General features: G+C 54.8%; 3 protein-coding genes across 5 annotated transcripts in view; 2 read left to right on the top strand and 1 right to left on the bottom strand.

Annotated features, from left to right (window-relative positions):
* The first annotated feature begins 1,429 nt into the window (after positions 1-1,429).
* LOC308626895 (synaptic plasticity regulator PANTS) lies at positions 1,430-5,334 on the top strand. 2 transcript variants are annotated; one of them, XM_081252442.1, is made up of 3 exons: positions 1,430-1,566; positions 1,692-2,009; positions 3,057-3,141. In XM_081252442.1, exons 1-2 carry the CDS (start codon positions 1,543-1,545, stop codon positions 2,004-2,006), a joined length of 339 nt encoding a protein of 112 aa, XP_081108568.1. In that variant the 5' UTR covers positions 1,430-1,542; the 3' UTR covers positions 2,007-2,009; positions 3,057-3,141. The 2 variants fall into 2 exon arrangements, with proteins under 2 accessions (XP_081108568.1, XP_081108569.1); XM_081252443.1 differs by having other exon boundaries at positions 1,438-1,566; positions 1,692-1,859; positions 3,057-5,334.
* A 1,082-nt stretch (positions 5,335-6,416) lies between these two features.
* On the bottom strand, positions 6,417-9,656 carry MRPL40 (mitochondrial ribosomal protein L40). Of its 2 annotated transcripts, none has more exons than XM_081252787.1 (4): positions 9,344-9,656; positions 8,891-8,974; positions 7,645-7,800; positions 6,417-6,831 (listed from the first exon to the last, which is right to left on the bottom strand). In XM_081252787.1, the coding sequence occupies exons 2-4, from the start codon at positions 8,893-8,895 to the stop codon at positions 6,507-6,509; spliced, it is 486 nt and encodes a 161-aa protein (XP_081108913.1). In that variant the 5' UTR covers positions 8,896-8,974; positions 9,344-9,656; the 3' UTR covers positions 6,417-6,506. The 2 variants fall into 2 exon arrangements, with proteins under 2 accessions (XP_081108913.1, XP_081108912.1); XM_081252786.1 differs by lacking the exon at positions 9,344-9,656 and adding an exon at positions 9,123-9,216.
* A 384-nt stretch (positions 9,657-10,040) lies between these two features.
* HIRA (histone cell cycle regulator) overlaps positions 10,041-20,081 on the top strand; it is a 76,676-nt gene continuing 66,635 nt past the window's right edge. Inside the window, exon 1 of the mRNA XM_081251761.1 lies at positions 10,041-10,154. Within this exon, the coding sequence (XP_081107887.1) occupies positions 10,118-10,154 (37 nt within the window). The 5' untranslated portion in view covers positions 10,041-10,117. The remainder of the gene's footprint in view (positions 10,155-20,081) is intronic.

Genomic DNA, 20,081 nt, shown 5'->3' with positions numbered 1-20,081 from the left:
GCAGGGGCCCCTCGTTCCACCCTGCCCTTAGGAAAGAGCTCCTCTGGGGGCTTCTGGGGAGCGTAGGGAGAAATGAGGCTCTCTGACCCCTGGGGTGGGGGTGGTCGGGCCCAGCAGGGGCTCCCCTTGTTCCTGTTGTAGGCCAAGGGGTCCACCTCCGGACAGGGCTCCCCTCAACACTCAGGAGATGATCCCTTGCAGGATGCCAGCCCAGGGTTCACCCACATGTCCTCAGAGAATGAGGATCAAAGGTCATCATGATGACCAGGGCTGGGCCCTGTGGCCCAAACCCACACCCATGGCAATGGAAGTGGTTCTGGAAGGCATGAGCACTCTGTGACCTACCTGGCCCTCCACTTCAGGAGTCTTGTGTTGCTGGCAGAGGTAGAGTAGTCAGTCACCCTCCTTGGTGGGTGGGCAGCCTTGTTTGCGGATCACATTGGCTACCACGTCATTCAATTACATGATGAATGTTATGTAGTGTGCTGGCCCCTGGCTTCTGTCTTCCCTGAGCCACACGCACAGTGTATACAAGGAAAGCACTCCCTGCTTGGGCCAGGGGTGGACCCTGTTGGTGGGTCTTCTGGTGACACGGTGGGGTGCCACTTGTGGGCCTGTACCCTGGCCTGCATCCTTCCTCAGGCAGCATCTTCTCCAAGCTTGGTCTGTGACCCAGCGTGGCAGGACTCCTAGTGAAATTGCAGCTGTCTGGCTTGACCCGGACTCACTCCTAGGGGGCCCAGCACCCGCCTTGCAAGGGCCCCAGGGCCGGTGGCTAGGCTGGCGGCAGTTGGAGAACCACTGCAGGGGTGTCGCAGGGCGGTCCTGCGGGCCCACCAGCCTCCTCCCCTTCGCTGTCATTGCCTCGTGCGCATCGCCCCATGGAGAAACGTCTCCCTGCCTTAGTACAGCCTCGACCCTAACGCGACCTCCGGACGCCCACCCGCAGGTCCTGCTGTCCCCCAGGCCATACAGCCTCCGCGCCTCTGGCCAGCCTGCGCTGTGCCCGCGCCTGTGGGCCCCCGCTTCCTACCTGGGAGTCATCCCGCCCTCGAGGGGGACACAGGCGGGACCAATGCAGCCGTAGGACTGGCGTGGCGGCGCTGATTCCGGTGCGTGCTGACGAAATGAACCGATCTTTGAGATTATGAAAATAAAGCTGCTGGAAAGAATCTGCCCGAGCCGCGTGGTTCCGTCAGAAACGGCCACTGGACGTGAATGTGCAGCCGGGCACCCGCCGGCCCGAGGGGAGGCCGAGGTCACCTCCGCCACGTGGCTAGCCGGGTCTGGTGACCCTGGGGGCATGCCCGGCCCACACCGACCTCGGCTCCGCCTCAGCCCCCAGGCCCCACCCACACATGCCTCCAGGCCCCGCCCTCCCTCGACTGTTATTGGCTGCCAACCCGGACGTCCTGTTCAGTGGCGCGTCTCAAGGAGGTGGGCGAAGAGCTAGTGGTGAGATCTCCGGGCTCCTTAGTCCCTCCGCCCATCAGTCACGCGGCGGTCCGCGGGCTCAGGAGGCGGGTTAGGCAGTCCCGGGACATGGCGGAAAGTGGAGGCTGGCAGGTAAGTGCGGTTGGACCCGGGGACCCGCGGGGCCAGGTCGGGAGGACGGAGACCGGGTCCGTCCGTGCGGGACGGGCTGGCGCGCACCGGGTCCCCAGCTCTCTCCTCCGTCCCCGTACCCGCAGCCGCCGCGCCCGTGCGAGGCCTACCGCGCCGAGTGGGAGCTCTGCAGCAGCGCCGGCCACTTCCTGCGCCACTACTACGTCCACGGCGAGCGGCCGGCCTGCGGGCAGTGGCGGCGCGACCTGGACAGCTGCCGCGAGTGGGAGGAGCGCCGCAGCGCCGAGGCCCAGGTGACCCGACCAGGCGTGCCGAGCCCTGGAAGACCAGGAACCAGCCCGGGGGCACGAGACGCTGGGAGAAGGGGGCGGGCCTTAAAAAAGGGGTTCGATTCCAGCCTCCACGTGTGCTGGGGAGCGTGCTTTGATTTATATCCTTAAAAGGTCAGTCTGGCTGCCACGCTGAGAGAGATTGTGGAGGTGCTAGAGACCAGTAAGGAGGGGGTTGTGGTCCATACATTCAGTTTATCCTAGGGAGGTAATTGGGTAACAACTGAAAGTTCAAAATGTCCATTGTGTCACCATTTGTAATAGTGCAAAGACTGAAAGTGACCTAAAGTCCAGTAATAGATATTTGACCAGATAACGTCTTCCCCACCACGGAGAACTACACAGCTATTAAGAAAAATAGATAGTAACCTATCCCCATGTGGAAAGGTGCTCGCAATATGTCACTTAATGAGAAAAGCAGGACGGGCACCAGCAAGGAGAAGATTATTCCTTCTTTAGGGAAATGGGTGATAGCCCTGAAATGCGGGCCTCAAATGGAATTGGGGAAGCTGTGAACTTCACCTCTGGGAGGGAGGTCTGCAGGGCTTTCATATTTACTTTGCATTTCTGATCGCTTTTTAACAAGAACAATACATTCCATTTGAGACAGTAGAGCTTGAGCGAAAACAGATGGAAGAGGTGAAATTCTACGTGTAAAGTGGCCAGCATAGCACCTGGCACCCCCTCAGGCCCCGTCATGGTTGTGACCTGCTGCCCTGGGTTTACTGGCCGGGGTGGTGGTGCCCACTGTCTGTCGTGTGTGTGTGTGTGTGTGTGTGTGTGTGTGTGTGTCTCTGTCTGCCTGCCTGCCTGTCTCTGGCCTCTTCCCTCCTCTGGCCGCTCTTTCAGGCTCATCTCTCCTCCTGGTTCAGCCCCCAGCCCCTCTTATCTGGTGAATCTGATTAGGTCATCCGAAGGCATCAAGCCCTGGGGCCCAGGAGAATTAAAAATATCCTCAAAATGGTCATCTGCACAGTAGGTTTTTCACAGTAGCTTGGAGAATGATCTAGATGTGTGTGTGGTAACCACCCCCACCCCACCCCACCCCACCCCGCACTCACCAGGGCTTGCTGGGCTGCGTTTGTCATGTGTGGGTGGGCACTGAGAGGAGGGAGGTACAGGGCACCCATGAGGCCCCAGGTGACCAGGTCTCCTTTGCAGCGGTCCCTACGTGAGAGCGAGCAGGCGAGAGTCCGGGCTACACGGAAGTACGGCCTGGTGTGGGCCCCCAGGCAGAGCCCCCCTGCAGACTGGCACCTCCCTCTGCCCCAGGACAACGACCGGTGATAGGCCCAAATAGTCCAGAAGGTCCCTGGGAGATTCCGCCTGGCGTGGGACAGAGTCCCCGTCTCCAGCCTCGCCTGCCTCACCACACTCAGAGCCAGTTCACTCAGCGTGCAGCTCCAGGAAGCCAGGCACCCCTGCGTGTCCCTGTGGGCGGCCAACGGGCAGGCCTGGGGACAGCAGCGAGGAGAGGCCGTCCCAAGGGCTGGGCTCCTCAGTTGAACACTTGAGGGGCAGCCCGGATCCGTGTGGAATCGCAGGTGGCCCTGTCTGGCCCTGGTCTGGTGACGACCACGTGTCCTGGTGTCCTCCCACCGCGGCCACTCCCTCTGCTCCTCTGTAGGCGCGGGCGGCATCATCTCCTCGGCCCACAGCTCCAGGACACACAACCTTGTGTAAAGAGGGTTCCTAGGCTCTTGGCTGAAGACACCCAAGCCCAAGACACATGGAATTTTGGTCTCTTTCCCTCAGAATTTCCCCTGGTCGTTTTTTGAAAATGTGGAATATATCAAAAGACATTTCACAGGTTTGATTCCAAACAGAAGCTGAAAATTAAATCCAGTTTAATTTTGAAAGGGTTAGATTTATAACCTGACGTTGTGCTGGCCAGTATTAGAATTTTGTATGCTTACACTCTTGTATATGTTTTAAAAATATATGTATTTGAACCAACGAGAACACTAGTTCTTCAGAGGTCTCTTTATTATGAGTGAAACGATTTAGCATCTGTGCCGCCTAACAGGCCCCACCATGTGGTGCTGAGGGTCAGACCTGCAGCATCTCAGTGCCTCCCTCACGATCTGGCCAGAGGTGGTGGTTCAACATCATTTTACTCATTCTTTTTTTGTGTGTGTGTGGTACGCGGGCCTCGCACTGTTGTGGCCTCTCCCGTTGCGGAGCACAGGCTCCGGACGCGCAGGCTCAGCGGCCATGGCTTACGGGCCCAGCCGCTCCGCGGCATGTGGGATCTTCCCCGGACCGGGGAATGAACCCGTATCCCCTGCATCGGCAGGCGGACTCTCAACCACTGCGCCACCAGGGAAGCCCCATTTTACTCACTCTTGGGGGCAAAATAATCCATCACTTCAGAAGGGCATACATTAAGAGAGTAAAATCTCCCATCATGTGTGTTTGCTCTTGTGCGCCGCAAGAGTCCTTTGTGACTGTGTACCTGTGAGTGGTGGGGTGCGCACAAAGGACTCCCGCAGCAGAGGTGAGTATAAAGAAGACCCAGGGTCCCCGTCGCAGGGGGGAGCCCTGGTGTGTCTGAGGCAACCGGGGTCCGTCCACCGTGGCTGCGTTCACGGGCATTTCTGGCCGAGGAGGAGGGGGGAGGCTGCTACAGCTCCACCTGTGTCCTCCTTGCTCTGAGACCTAGGCAGGGAGGCCGTCAGCCGCTCCTGGTGGAGCCACCCTCCTGCTGCTGCTGGGTTAGGGCCGTGGGCGCCTGTGGCCAGGTGCTGGCTCCATCAGGAGTCCCACAACTTCTTGGATGCTGAGCGAACTCCACCGCAGATGATCGTCACCCTGGAAAATGTTCCTCTGTGCACCCATGTCCACCCCTCATGTCTGCACACCCTGGGCTTGAAACAGACAAGTGGCCTCAGAGTCCCGTTGAGTTCAGGAGACAGACATGAACGTTCAAACATCAGCTGTGAAGAAAATGCACAGTGACAAGGAAGAGCATCATCTTTCAAACTTTGGGGACAGAGCCCACAACGATAAGCAGTTTGCGTCGTGACCTGATGCATCCTGTTACATGGCACACTGTCACTGAGCTGGGCTTCGTGGAGCAGCACCTGCCCCCACCCTGTGAGATACTGCTGCCAGGCCTGGCTCCATTACATGACGCCGTGAAAGGACATAATTACAGGGATGCGGACGATTATGGGGCCGGGGGTCAGGGACATGGGGCAGTATCCTGTAGTACAGGACCGCAGGGGTGGCTGTGCTGTGACACGTGGACACACACATGAGCACAGCCGCATCTGGGAGCCTGAACCTACTCTGGCTACATGGTCGGTCTATGGGTGCTGGCATGACTGGCCCTGTAAGATATGACACTGGGAGGAGCTGGAGGAACCACACACAGCACCTCCCTGTTGATTTCCAACCTCTTGTCAATCTATGATTACTTCTAAATAAAAGGTTAAAACAGCTGGCCATGACCCACTGACTTGATCATACAACCTCGTGGATGAAATCTATAAGTTGGGAGGTGGGGGAGGCTCAGGGTCCGAGCCTAGACCTGGAGGAGGAGGCTGGAGGTTTTAGGCAGAGAAAGGGCCACATGCTGATGAGGTGGGGACGGGGTGATTTTCCAGGGTTGGGTAGCCAGGGCCCTCTGGGAAAATGGATAATCTGAATTCTTACTCAGGTGGAGTGTTCCGCTGGTTTGTTTGCACTAGGGTGGTGAAGAACCAAAGCCTTTCTGAGGTGGTGATGCATGGGGTACAAGTGGACCTCTGCCTACACTGCACCCTCACTGTTAGACTGCATTATGTACCCCCAGTTCCTCCGGGGAAGGTCTAACCCCCTGCCGCTCTGAGTGAGACTATGTGAAGATGGATCTTTAAAGAGGTGCTTAATGTGAAATGGGGTCGCGTGGGTGGGCCCTAATCCAATGACTGGTGTCCTTATAAGAAATAAGGACACAGACACACAGAGGGATGATCATGTAGGTACACAAGAAGATGGCCAAGGAGAGAGGCCTTGGGAGAAACCAGCCTGGCTGACACCTGGATCTTGGACATCCAGCCTCCAGAACCGAGGGAAATAAATGTGAGTTGTTTCAGCTCCTTGGTCTGTGGTGTTTTGTTCTGGCACCAGAGCTCACTCACATACTCCCTGCTCCAGACTGACAGCGGCCTCTACCTGGCCAGGTGTCATACCCTCCTGGAGGACACATGGCCTCACGCAGTGGGGTCCCTGCCACTCGACACTCTCCTCAGCCTCCCCCATACCCCCCAGCTTGAAACCCAGAGCCAGCCCTGCCTCTCCTCCGGGTGCAGGCGACACACAGCACAGCTGCATGTCCTTCACCTCCGTTCCTGGGGTCACTTTGTGCCTCTTCCTGGTGGTGTCTGCCCCACACAGTTGGAATCCTCCTTTTCACTGGAGGGCAGTGGTCAATGTTTTGGCCTTCCTCTCCCAGTACCATGCAAAGAAGGGCAGCCTCCCCAACCCCTGTGCATGCTCAGGTGAATTAACTGTGACTCTGACCTAAAACCAAGTGTCTACTTGGGTAAATGCATTTATTCACAGCAGGCCTGAGCCTGGGGGTGCAGGCTCCCGAGGGCAGCATCCTGAGGGCAGCTGCCTGCAGCTTTATCTCTTGAACTCCACCTGTGTATACACCTTGGTGATATCGTGGTACCTGCCTTCCGGGGGCTGGTAGTTGGCGATTGGCGGCGTGTAGTCTGGCCCTTGTCTCTCAAAGGGAAACAGACTGGGGTCCCGCTTGGTGGCCTCGGCATGGAGTTCTGGGGCCGTGAGCTTCAGCTCCTGCAGAGCTTCCTGCTGGGCCTCAAGCAGGGACGCAATGGCACCCCTCTCCATCTCATGCTCACACTGCTTGTACAGTGCCCATTTCTTCAGAAGCAGGGCTCTCCGCTCGTTCTCTTCAAAGGGGAGTTCCACTGGCGGCCGCTGCCTGCGAACACAGAGCCAAAGGCATGAACCTGGGGGCGCTGACCGACTGCATGGGACCTGAGTGTCCCCACTGCCAGACGCTGATGGAACTTAGGGACAAATTAAGGGACAGAATGTTGGATGTGGCAGCAGCGGCAACTGACACCTGGAACCACTGCCATTTTCTTTACGTGAAGAAAAGAAACAACGGTGCTCTCAGCAGATTGAGGCAGCACGTCCTCTGTGCCAAGCAGAGCCTGCTGGTGGGGAAACGTGGCTTTGGAGAAAAGTCAAATGGTGTTATGAAAACGGACACCAATATCCCAGGGAGTCAAGAGCCTGTTATCAGCCCTGGAGACCCAAAGAAGCACCTGCCTTGTCCCACTTACATGGCGAGGTACTACTTTATAAATGGTACGCACTTCTGACAAGAAGGCAGCAATCCCACCAACCCCACACATGACACATCCCAGCTATGAGCATTTGCATCCTAGAGCAGGAGGCTAAGGGTTTCCTACCAGCAGGAAGGGGTAAGAGCTGCAGGCCCAGGGCCCCAGTCGTCAGTCACAGCCAAACTCCTCTGCAAGAGCAACACTCCAAACTCGCTCCAGCATCTGCCCTGAGCTTCCTTCCCACAATCAGCCATTCAGGAGCAGCGCCCAGGAATGCTTTCTCCACCTCCCACGAGACAATCCAGGAGAAGAGGACTCAGAACAGGGCCAAGCCAGCCCAAGCCTATGACCCCTTCCCATTACAGGTGTGAAGTGCAGATGGAACTTCCTGAAGGTCACAGAACTCCTTTGCTCTGAAGACCTCAACCCTAGAGGGCCCGTACCTCGCTTTATTTAAGAACTTGACGGGCGTGATAAAATCCTCAATGGGAACGAGCTCCTGGCTCGCCTTTTCCAGTCGTCGGATCCTCTTTTTCAAGCGCTCCTTTGCTGCTTGGTCTTTTTTAGGGTCCACCTTCTTCTTTTGCAGAGGTTCTGCTCTAAAGGATAAAGCAAACACTAAACATTTTCCTCTTTGGCCTCGTGAATGTGTAGAGACATGGCGCTAGGGAAAGTGCCTGCAAACTTGTACTGAGCTCTCCCGCAGGAAAGGACCGTGTGGGCCTGGCCTCCCATGCTGAGTGTGGCAGGGAGACAGCCTCCATGGGGGGTCCTTATGAGAACTGTGTGGGCATGGTCAACCCAGGAAGGCATGGAAAAACTCCATGGGGTGTCAGGGTATAAATTAAAGGGAAGTGCTCATCTTTAGTGAGGTGGGCCTTGGGATAGCACTGAAAAGTGAAAATACCAAACTGATGAATTAGAAGCTCGTTACTCACATTATTTACTTATTTATTGAAGTATAGTTGATTTACAATGTTGTGTTAATTTCTGCTGTACAGCATAGTGACTCATTTATACATATATACATTCTTTTTAATATTCTTTTCCATTATGCTTTATCTCAGGATATAGAATATAGTTCCCTGTGCTACGCTATAGGACCTTGTTGTTTATCTGTTAGAAGCTCGTTACTCACATTTTAAATGGATTTGTGATTTATAAAAATGATTTGACTAAGAGAGACAGTATAATAAAAATAACTGTCAAGTTCCTGTTTATACTTTGAGATTTCTTAACAAATTTCCCTATCCTCGAACACGGACAAAAGTCTGATTTACCCTCAGGAACACATCTCCTATGCTGATAAGCTACTATTCAGAACAACCGAATCTCTAGCATCAAGATTGAGTTTTATGAAGTCCCTAGAAATTATTCAGGGTCCCAGGTGGAAAAAAGAATCCTCTCACCTCCTCCCACCTTTCCGGACAGTAAGAAACGGAAGTGCTGTCTGTGCTCTTTAAAATTTTACACAAGAATCCCTGGGGTGAGAGCTAATTAACTTTTCTTTAAACCACTTTTGCATTTAACTTTTGACCTCTGATTACAGACATAACAGTATTTCATATGAAAAGACATAAGGGCATCCATCTAAATTTAACTGAGAAACTTCGCAGACTGAACATCAAGCATCCTTGCTCGCTGGGTTCCCGTGCGCGACCCCCCAGGCCGGGCCCGCGGCCGGGTTACCTCATGGGCACGAGTCCCCAGAAGGACAGCAACGAGGCCCGCTGGTGCGCGTCCCTCGTCTGCGTCGGCCGCGCTCCCAGGAGCCTGGAAGAGACCGAGTGTGTATCAACGCCCGCTTCCCCGTTAAGGTCACTCACGAGCCCCGTAACTGCGGGGTGAGACCACCAAGGCCAGCAGGGAAGCTCTCAATCAGCGTCCCCGCGCATCCTCGCCCCCGCCCCTCCGCGCTCACCGGCTCGGCGGGAGCAGAGCGCGCGAGGCCGCCCCCAGCGCCGCGGCCGCCATGCCTCCCGGTCGCCGACGGCCGCTTCCGGGCGCGCGCCCCTAGGCGGTCCGGCCCGCGGTGCGCCGCTCTCGGGTCCGACAGCCGCGCAGCCCCGCGCTCCCGCGTTCCGGCCGCCGCGTCTAGCCCTGCCTCCGACGTGGCCCCGCCCCGCGCCCGGCGCCTCGCACCTCGCGCCGATCGGGGGCCTCCTTCCCGCGGGCGCCGCTCCCTAGCCGCTCCCTTGCCGCTCGGCCTGCGCCCCGCGAGGGCCGAGACCAGCAGTGAGGCCGGCGGGGCCGAGGGGGCTAAGAGTCCGCGCACGAGAGGCGGCCTGGGCGTCCAGTAAACGCTCCGGCTCGTTCGCCGACGTCGGAGCCGGGCCGCGGTGGCTGCACCGGCGCGGCACGTGGCCTGCGCTCGCGGGCGACAAATGAACACGCGCTGGGGGCGGTGGAAGCCTGTTAATTAGTCGGTTCCGCACCGGCGGGCGGAGCGGCCAGACCCCGCCCGGCCGGGGCGCACCCCAGGTCCTGCTCGCCCGCCCGCGCGCTCCCTGCCGGCCGGCCCCTCGCTCGCGGTCGTGCGGGGCGGACCCGAAGAGGAGCCGCCTTCCCGCCCGGCCGGCTGAGGAGCCGGGCGGCCCGTGAGCGCGGGGAGCGGTTTCCCGCCGGGGCTGTTTGGCAGGTGCGCGCCGTGACTTCCGGCGTTGCCCGGGAGCCGCCAGAGGAGGAGCGGCGCGGGGGATGCGGCTGTGGCGGCGGCGGCGGCGGCCGAGCGCGGGGGTCGGCGGCGGCGGCGGCGGCGAGCGGCGCGGGCCGACAATGGCGCGGCGGCGCTGAGGGCGGGGGGCGGGCGGCGGCTGGAGGGCGGGCGGCGCGGGCGGCGGCGGCTCCATGGCCCGGGCGCGCTGAGGGACGCGGCTCTCGCCTCAGCCCGGCGGCGGCGGCGGCGGCGGCCGAACAATGAAGCTCCTGAAGCCGACCTGGGTCAACCACAATGGTGAGTGCGCGCGGGGGTTGCGGGGGGCCGATCCCGGAGACGAGCCGTGGTCTGGAGCCAGGTGGGAGCCGCGCGCAGGCCTGCCCGCCTCGCTCCGACGCCGAGTGCCCGGTGCCCGCGCCGCGGGGCCGGCGGTCGCGGACTTTGTCCTCGCGCGAGGAGACCGGGAGCCGGGCACGTGCTCGGCCACGTCCGCCCTCGCCCCGGCCCTTGCTCCAAGCCCTCGGCCGCCCGCCCGTGGTCCGGGCAGGGTTAGCGGCCCGGCGCGGGGAGCGGCCCTGGGCACCGGCCGGGATGTGCCAGGACGGTCCAGTGTGTGAAACTGGAGCGGAGTGGCCTTTCAGTGGCGGGGTGTAGACATGGAATGGGCACGTCCTGCCATGCCAGAGGGGCTGGATCTGGTGACAGTGCTCTAGGTGGGGGACCGTGATTCTGGGCTGAGATTCCCCCAGCCCGAGGAATTACGTTCACACTGAGCTGGAGCATGAGGGCGACTCGGATGGGGCCCACGGGGCACAGATGTGTGCTCGGAGAGGGCCTGCCTTAGCTCTGGGGCAGCGGCCCTAAAGCACACCCAGGGAGCGGACTCATCCAGTCCTCTGGTTGAGAAGAGACTCTGGTACAGAGAAGCGCGGTAACCAGCAGTTTTGCTGTAGTTCTACCTGGCCCGCACACTTGCTGCAGGAGTTGGCCTTCGCCCCCTAGGAAGGTGAGGGGAGCGAGCCGCCATCCCCTGCCGGTAGCAGTGAGCCCAGGGAGCATACTCCAGCTGAGGGCCCGCAGCCTGGATGGCCCGACTGCTGGTAGGCAAAGAGTCACCCTGATTCTGTCTTGTTCCTCATTTCTACTTTGCTGTGCGACTAGAGGGAGCTAGTTTTCTTTTAGAACAAGTTGGGTAGATGCTTTTGCCTTTCTTAAGTGTGTTGCCTTTTAGTTTTGAACTTGATCTCAGGATGCTTGCTTTCTATTGCTGCAGCCTTTCCATCTTCTAGCAGGACATCCTTCTCGTTTTTCAGGGCCCGGGTGAGGTCCCCTTTTCCTTTTGTTACCATTCCTCTTGAGTTACTCCACTAGACACGCTCTCTCCCTGTGGGTGTACATTCCTTGTGCCCCTAGGGCGCAGACTGCCTCGCTCCCCTCTGCATTCCCTGCCACACTCAGCAATGCCTTTCACGTAGAGGGTCTGTGATAAACGTTGGCTGACGCAGGTAAGAGAGCTGAGGTTGCAATAACTTACTAAGACAGCTAGGTTGACAGTAGGTGAAAGCAAAAGCAGTGAACTCTGGTTTCATTTCTCCTGTGTTGGTCTCCAAGCGCATTTCCTGACGTGTAGTGTGAGATCTTTCCCTGGAGAACTGGGCAAATGTTCAGTAATTATAAATTGTGGTGCTTGTGAATCAGGAAGGGAAAAGTTTTTACGATGAGCTAGTTTGCTGTGCAAGTGAGGTGTGAAGGAATTTTCATTTTGACACTGCCTAGATAAGGTTGTGTGTGTTGTGTACCCTCCTCCAGCCTTCCTTCTACCATGTAATTTATAACTTCGTGATAAGCTCCTTTGTAGGACACAAGTTTTATGCTGTGTAGGCACAAGTAAGTCAGGATGCTTAACCTATTGTTTAGGCACAAACGAGAGAGAGTCTGCAGCCAGGCCGCAGCCAGTAGTCCCTGCCTGGCAGGGTGGGCTGAGCTGTGGGCCTGGGGCCTCTTGTTGCTGCAGCCTCTCCACTGTCCTGGAGTAGAACCTGATAGTATCTGCCCTGCCTTCTTCGTAGGGTGATTGTGGTGTTTGCTTGGGAAGGAAGACAAAGTGCCCCCCGAGATAATAGAAGAAATTGAGACTCTTTTAAACCTGTTCTTTGTCAAGTTTCCTTTCTTTTAAAATCTCCTGGAATCGCCCATTTCATTGAGTGTTCAGGACTGTTGGGTAAATTACTGCTCTCCTGAAGGGCATACTGATGGTCTGGATCAGTACTGAGCTGTCCTTTAAAGACTGGTGAATAGGGGGAGCTGCTGGGGGCGAGCGCTGCTTAGCCAGGAGCCCAGGTGGTGGGTGGTGGCCAGTAAAGTCGAACGTGCTTTGGATTAAGGGACCCAAAAGATCGTGGTGGTTTGGAGAGAGCATCACTGCACTTTCTGGCTTCCTGACTCTGCATTCAGTCTCCTGACTGATTATGCAGCTTGAACATACTTCTTCTGGGGTCTAAGAGCCTGAAGAGGGAGGGAGCAGAGAGCCCTGCGTTTTCCCTGAGGTGGCGGGATTCATCAAATAGTGTAAAGCGGGCAAGTTGAAAGCAGAGAGAGACGTGTCTGTTGGGTGCAGGTGTGTTCTCAGTCTTCATTTTCCTGGCTGATGATAGTAGTGAGACCTTTCCTGTAAGGGAGGGTTTCTCAGTCTCAGCACTATTGACATTTTGGGCCACATAACTGTTGTGGAGACCAATCTGTGTTGTAGGATGTTAGCAGCATCCCTGGCCTCTGCCCTCCAGATGCCAGTAGCATCTTCACTCACACACACACACATATATTTTACTCTGTGTTCTTGGATATGGCATTCCTTATGTATTTTATTTTAGGCTTGGCCAAAATAAGGTTTATTTCTAAGTTAGGTTATGACCATATATTTGTTGGAAACTGAAAGCAATTGGGTTTTTGGTTGTAGGAAAATGCAGTTTGTGTGTTGAGAATCATTGAGATTCATGGTTCTTCCCATCGCTGGGCCTTTGTCCCTGAGAGTTTTTCTGGAATTCTTGTGGTGTTCATGCACAGCTCTTTACTGAAGCCCATTCTAACCGGAAGGGCCAGGACTGAAAGGACACTCATTCTCCTTTGGTTTCTGGCAATGTTGTAAAAAGGTGTTTGGCAAATTTTCAATAATGGGATAATTTGTCAGTTAACTGCATTGCTTTATGGCATGTGTTTTTTCTCCTGTCCTATGATTGGATTCTTTTCCCTACCTCTTCTCATTCCACAAAGGATTTAAGACATTCTACTGAGGCATGTCCTGCACCTTAGTGAAAATGAATGTCAGTTTGAAGGGGAAACTCGAGGAAGGATGACCCAGTAATGAAGCTGGCCTGGGTGTGGAAAGGCTCTGCACAGCTGCTCTGAGAACAGGCCAGGAGGGATCCTGGCAGTGACGTTTTGTGACTGCCCTGGTCTTTCAGGTAACCTGTGCAGTTGGCCCAGATCAGGGCTTCTCAAACAGGCCAGAGTCTGGAGATATTTTTGGTTTTCGCAGCTGGAGGGAGTGGAGTGTGGGTGGAGAACAGGATGCCGCTGAACTAGAATGCTCTGTGGCCTCTTGGATGCTCCTCTGCAACAGTCACCTGGCCCAACGTCCATAGTGCCGAGGCTGGGAGACTGCTCTAGGTGAGATACCTTTATATCATTATTTGGCCTTTTCATCCATCCAACTAGATTGTAAGCTTCTTGAGGACAAGGAATTTGCCTATTATTTTGGAGTCAGATAGTCCTGTTCTTGAGTCTCTGTGCTCTGCTGCTCACCAAAGTGTGTTACAGAAGGTTCTTTACATCTCTTATCCTGGTCTGTTAAGTGAAGCGGGTAACAGCTGCCTTGACTGCTCCCTGCTCACCTGCGAAGGCTCAGGAAATGCACGCTTTCTTCACAGTGTCACACTGACTTAACACCTGAAGACAGTAGAGTGATTTTTAAAAATAACTAGAATACATCTGAAGAGAATTCGGAAGAAAGCCGGGTGGGATTTTGCCTTAGATAATACACTTGTGGGATTTACACTGATTTATGCACTGAACGTTGAACCCTTCTGGTGAGAAGTTCTGTGGGGATCAGAGGTAAAAAGATGCTTCCTGTGCACGGAAAACTGCGCCAGGTGGGAGAGGGGAACAGACCACATTCTAGAATGCAGGGCAGAGGGTAGCCTGGGGAGGAGGGCGTGGTCTGTGGGTGCGCCATGCCCTTGGGCTGGGTCTGGACCACAGGAGGACTGTGAGGCAGAGGAGGTGCTGCTGCTGTGGGAGCATCAGGAGTGGAGGCCCAGGGAGGGCTGGCGTGTGGAGCATGTTAGCACAGAGACTGCGTGGGTGATGGCAGGTGGGGCTGCAGGGCAGAGCCATGAGCACCTGCCTAGAAGCTTGGACTCCTTCTGGGGGTTGCGAGAGGGGAGCATGGGGCGTTTCTGAGGAGGCTGGGTGTGGTTGGAAGGCCCCAGAGGAGCTGGCAGGCATTCCCTGGGCCTGGGTGAGAGGCACTGACGGAAGCAGGGAGGTCAGTGGTAGAGGTACACACGGGGTAGAGGCAGGTAGCTGTGTAGATTGGAGACGCTCGGAGTTGATTTCTTTAGTACGCTGAGAACAGAGTAGAGATTAGGGCTAGGAAATGAGGTTTTCTTAAATATTTATTTTAATTTAAGGAGTGGTTAAAAAGATATTTTCACCTTATGAGTCGAATTGTAGTTACACGGCTGGGAGGGACCTCTGGGCAGTGTCTGGCCTTGGCCATGGAGGGGACCTGCTGCCTGCCTTGACCCCTCCTTTTCCCCAGAGGTACGAGGCTACCCTGTTCATCCAGGGTGTTTGCCTGTGGACTGCAGAGGTGTCTGGCTCATGAAACATGGGTCTGGAATGAGCCCTGGGGACCATACGTTGATGCAAGCACATTTTACCCTGCCGAGACGAGCAGCAACACCTGGAGGCAGGAGCGGGCCATCGGTTCATCCATGTCATTAAAGAGCAGGAAGGGCGTGTCGTGGACACTGGACGCCCACCCACTTCTTCCTTTCCATTAGAACCCCAGGGTTTTCCTCTTGTCTGCCCTCTTCTTCAGGGTCTTGATAGCCCTGAGCTGGAGTGTGGGTGAGTGCCCAGGCCTCGTTGGGGAACAGCCATGTGATGCCGTTCTAGCCAGTAGGACTGGGAGGGGATGTCTGCTCGGGGTTTCTGGGGAATAATCAGGTAAGAAGAGATGCTTGAGAGGCCCATCTCTCTTTTCCTGGACTTCACTGCGTCTGTGTGTGGCAGCCAGCCTGTGACCCTGAGGACGGGGCTCGCGCCGAGGATGACAGGAGGGGAAGGTGGAAGGAGTGGCTGGCTGCTTACGCTGCTATGAATGAACCTTGAAGCCAACCCTTCTCAGGACTTGTCACGTGACTTAGTAGGTTACCCTTGAAATTCTCTATGACTTGCTGCAGAAAGAAAACATTCTGACAGTACAGTTGGCAGATGGGAACTGAGACAGTAAGTTTCTGTAAGGAGAAAAGGAGATGCAGGAGGGGAGCTTACTGAGGTGACAGAGGGCAGGCCTCATAAACGAGAGTGGTAGGTGGGTGAGTGCGGGAGAAAGCCCTGGGGTAGGGGTAGGGTGGGAGGAGTTTAAATAAGGTTCTTTGGGGAAGTCTGAGTGAGAAGGTAACGTGAGCAGAGACCTCGTTGCAGGAAGCAGACGGTGAGCTGGATGTGTGTGTGCCCAAGACATACCTGGGGTGTTCTTGGACTCCCCGCCTGCGGGGTTTGAGGGAAGCAGGGCTGGACAGGTAGGAGCTGGTCGGTAATGCAGGTACCGCAGAAGCTGCAACTGGCCCTGCTGCGGGGCTGGGTGAGCCCTTCAGAGTTGTCCCGAATAGGGATGAGGGGCTCAGGCTTTTATGCTCCCACATCCAAAGTCATCGGGCACAGGCTGTCCCCTCCAGGAGGCCTGATCTTGGTCGAAGCAGTTCTTCCGCTGAGGAGCTGTCACAGGCTGTAAACACTCCCACAGCTGGGGGTGGGGGGTGGGAGGGCGTGTTTCATTCCTGGAGGGAGGGCACCTGGACAGGGCATCATGGCAATCTCCTAGGCCTGATGGAGGTGAGGAAGGCGGCCCTCTGTGGGAGGAGCATTTCAGGCAGCGAGAATGGCCAGAGTAAGCTTGCCTGGTGGGTCTGAGGAAGAGCAAGGATGTGGGAGCAACACCGGGAGGCATGAGCAGCAGGAGGTGAGGCCAAGTGAGCAGTGGACTGGCTGGAGGACCCGCACGTACGGGCCCTCCATGCGGCTCGAGTAGAGGAGTCCCACGCCTGGCGTGCTCTCAGAGATCTTGCTGGCTGCTGCACTAGGACTCGGCCGGGCAGCAGGCATGGGGGCAAGGGCGGGAGCTGGGGGACCTGGGAAGAGGCTGTGGCAGTGATCCAGAGGTGGCCAGGGCAGTGGTGGTACAGTGAGCGTGTGTGTGGTGGGGGGGTATATATAAACACATACACACATGTTGGTGTTGAAGTGTAATTTACATAGTGAAATGCACAGACATGGTGAGTTTTGACAAACAGGTACACTCTGTAACCTGTTCCCCACTCAAGATACAGAATATTTGCACTTCCCCAGAAAATTAGAGTTACAGTAGTGAATGTAGTCACCAGGTTGAATGTGGGGTGTGAGATGGGGGGGAAGGGGAACCCGTGGGATCAGTAAGACTGTGAAGGAGCAGATGGGGAGGAGGAGCCAGGTTCAGTGACGCGGGGTGACCAAGCCCGGCCCCGCGAGAGGCCTTCCCGAAGAGCCTGTATGCTGAGGGGCCTCACCCTCCTCCTGAAGCACCAGGGCTCTGAGCTGGAGCTGCTGTTGAGGAACAGGACGGCTGCTTTATTTTTGGCTGTGTCCATTGCCAATCAGATTGCTCTAGGGTACATTAATGGTGTGTGAGGATCTGGATAATGGAGCACTTTGTGACTTTATGCTTGTAATGTGCAAAATGTAATTTTTCTTATAAAAGTAATGCCTGTTCAATTTAGAAAAAGTTAGAAAATACAAAAAGGAGAACACATTGTTAAAACTTCTTAATATGGTCTTTTAGACCATTTGGAAAAAATAACTGGGTAACAGTGCTTTTTAAAAACACACACATGTTATTTAGTGTGTATACCACATTATAAAGGTACCTGGGTTGTTCAAGATCTTAGCCAAATGCCCGATATCATAGTAAATCCAGTGTTTTTACTGAGTAGCCTCCCTTCAGACAGCTGAAGTGTTACCATGCATTTTCCACTTAAATAATATTGTAGGGTTGTTATTTTTCTTTTTTCTTTTTTTAATTGATGTACATTAATTAGTTTCAGGTGTACAACATAATGATTCAATATTTGTTCATATTGCAAAATGATCACCGCAATAAGTCAACATCTGTCACCCCACATAGTTAAAGAATTATTTTTTCTTGATGAGAACTTTTAAGATTTATTCTCTTAGCAACTTTCAAATGTGCAATACAGTATTAACTATAGTGTTATTTTCTTAGTTGTGGTTGTTGTTAAACAAACTTTCTCCTCTATGGGAAAGTTGTTTTTTTTTTTTTTGACTGTGTTAGGTCTTCATTGCTGCACGCAGGCTCTCTCTAGTTGCTGCAAGCAGGGGCTGCTCTTCATTGTGGTGTGCGAGCTTCTCATTGCGGTGGCTTCTCTTTTTGCGGAGCACGGGCTCTAGGCGCGCGGGCTTAGTTGCTCCGTGGCATGTGGGATCTTCCCGGACCGGGGCTCGAACCTGTGTCCCCTGAATTGGCAGGTGGATTCTTAACCACTTCACCACCAGGGAAGCCTGGAAAGTTGTTCTTAACTGCTCTTAATTTTCTAATGGATCTAGATAAGGAGGGATGACTCTATTTATAGAAATCCATCTTGCAGATACCTTTTAAGGAATATCTCTGTTCTGTAAAATTAGAGGAGAAAAGAGTATGAAGAAACACCAAAGCTTGCTTTCTTTCTTTTTTTTTTGTGGTACGTGGGCCTCTCACTGTTGTGGCCTCTCCCGTTGCGGAGCACAGGCTCCGGACGCGCAGGCTCAGCGGCCATGGCTCATGGGCCTAGCCACTCCGTGGCATGTGGGATCATCCTGGACCAGGGCACCCGTGTCCCCTGCATCGGCAGGTGGACTCTCACCCACTGTGCCACCAGGGAAGCCCCCAAAGCCTTCTTGATTGTGTGTTGGCAAATGCTGCAGGAGACGTGACGAGGTCTGTAAATGATATACCTGCACTTTCTTCAACTCTAGTTCATGGCCCGCCCTCCCACCCTCGCAAAAAAAAAACACCCAACCCAACAACGGTTGCTCCAGCTTCCTTCCTGTGCTGTGTTTTGAACATCTCAGGCACCTGACACCTGAGGTGTCCCTGCAGTGGTGCTGACTTAAGGAGACCAAGAAGTTGTGGTTGAAGCAGTGGAGGTCCCAGCTGCAGACGGCTCTGTGCAGCCAGGGCTCTGCTTCCCCTGCAGGGGTTCGCCGACATGAGTCCCCCCCTCAGTCAGGAGGAGCCGGCCTTCCCAGGGTTGGGATGCTAGTGACACGGAATGTGTGTTAGAATTGGGGGCCTCTGCCCAGCCTTTCACAACATCAAGTGTTTATGGAGTGCCTACTGTGTGCCGCTGCCCTGGGGAGACCCCGTGACTAAGCAGACAAAAGTGGCTCAGCTCTCGGGCTTTACATTCTGGTGGGCAGAGTAGACAGACGTGCAATAAAGGAAGCGACACCTACAGTACGTGGGAAAGTAGATCAGTGTTAGTGGGCTTGTTGTGCCAAGCTGGGTGGTCAGGGGAGGCCTCAGTGCAGGGAACGGAGGCAGGAGGGAAAGAGCCAGGGTGGGCGCTGGGTGGGAGTGGAGAGGAAGAGGGCACTGGACCACCAGTGGGGGCAGGGGCTGGTCTGGAGTTGAGGCCGGAGAAGTCGCGAGTCGTGTGGCTGTTGTGAGACCTTGACCAAGATGGCAGGTTTGGGCGGGAAGACCAGGAGCTGCTTGTGGCGATGTGAGGGCTAGAGGCCTGGCAGGCGGGCAGCTGGACAGAGGGGTTTCCTGCTCCGCAGAGAGCAGAGAGCTCAGGTGCAGGGTTCCCTCCAGAGAGATTGCTGGTTGTGGGACGTGCACACTGTCACCTGCACGAGAAAAGCATCCGCTTCATGATGACAGCCACTGGTGTTTTGATGTTTACCTTTATCAGACACAGATATATATGCAGTTTTTAGAAAACAGGCTTCACGTGTACGTATGTGCATTTATTCCTTATTGAGATGGTTGTAGATTCCCACGCAGCTGAGATCCTCTGTACACTTTGCCCAGTTTCTCCCAGGGGTGACGTTTTGCAAAGCTGCAGTCTGATGTCACGATGATATTGACAGACCCCACCAGCCTCACTCAGAGCCCACTCTTACTTGTAGCGTTCATCTGCGTGGGGTGGCTGCTGAGTCCCACACAGCTTTGCACCTGTGTGGGTTCATGTATCCACAGCAGTCAAGACCAAATGGTTCGAACACCTTTACAACCATACCCACCTCCCTCCCACGCCCCTCCAGCTTGTATACATATTTATGTGGTTTGCTTTGGTTTTGGTTAGCATTTTTTTAAGTTGTGGCAAAGTAAACCATAACATAAAATTTCCCATCTTAACCATCTTTTAAGTGTATAATTCAGTAGTGTTTTGTATGTTCACATTGTCATGCAGCCGGTCTCCACACCTGTTCATCATGCAAAACTGAAACTCTGTCCCCATTAAGCAGTAACTCCCCAGTTCCCCCTCCCCCAGCCCCTGGCACCACCATCTACTTCCTGTCTCTATGAATTTGACTCCTCTAGGGACTTCATATAAGTGGAATCATACAGTATTTGTGCTTTTGTGACTGGCTTATGCAAATTAACATAATGTCTTCACAGTTCATCCATGTTGTAGCTTGTGTCAGAATTTCTTTCCTTTTTATTGCTGAATAATATTCCATTGTGTGGACATACCACATTTTACTTATCCATCATCCATCGATGGACATGAGGTTACTTCCACCTCTTAGCTGTTGTGAATAAAGCTGCTATGAATGTGGGTGTACAAATATCTCTTCAAGACCCTGCTTTCAATCCCTTTGGGTATAAACCCAGAAGTGGAATTGCTGGATCACAGGTAATTCTATTTTTAATTTTTTGAGGAACTGCCATACTGGTTT

The sequence above is a fragment of the Mesoplodon bidens genome, assembly GCF_964165515.1.
Source record: "Mesoplodon bidens genome assembly, chromosome: 13".
NCBI lineage: Eukaryota > Metazoa > Chordata > Mammalia > Artiodactyla > Ziphiidae > Mesoplodon > Mesoplodon bidens.
Note: the sequence above shows the minus strand (reverse complement) of the source record. Positions and strands in the feature narration are given on the sequence as shown.

Excerpts from the sequence above, each read along its gene's own strand:
- LOC308626895 (XM_081252442.1), top strand. The coding sequence starts at position 1,543 with ATGGCGGAAAGTGGAGGCTGGCAG. Across the intron at positions 1,567-1,691 it reads CGGAAAGTGGAGGCTGGCAG|CCGCCGCGCCCGTGCGAGGC; the intron begins GTAAGTGCGGTT and ends CCGTACCCGCAG.
- MRPL40 (XM_081252786.1), bottom strand. The coding sequence starts at position 9,175 with ATGGCGGCCGCGGCGCTGGGGGCGGCCTCGCGCGCTCTGCTCCCGCCG. Across the intron at positions 8,975-9,122 it reads GCTCTGCTCCCGCCGAGCCG|GCTCCTGGGAGCGCGGCCGA; the intron begins GTGAGCGCGGAG and ends GGTCTCTTCCAG. Across the intron at positions 7,801-8,890 it reads TGGGGACTCGTGCCCATGAG|AGCAGAACCTCTGCAAAAGA; the intron begins GTAACCCGGCCG and ends TTTATCCTTTAG.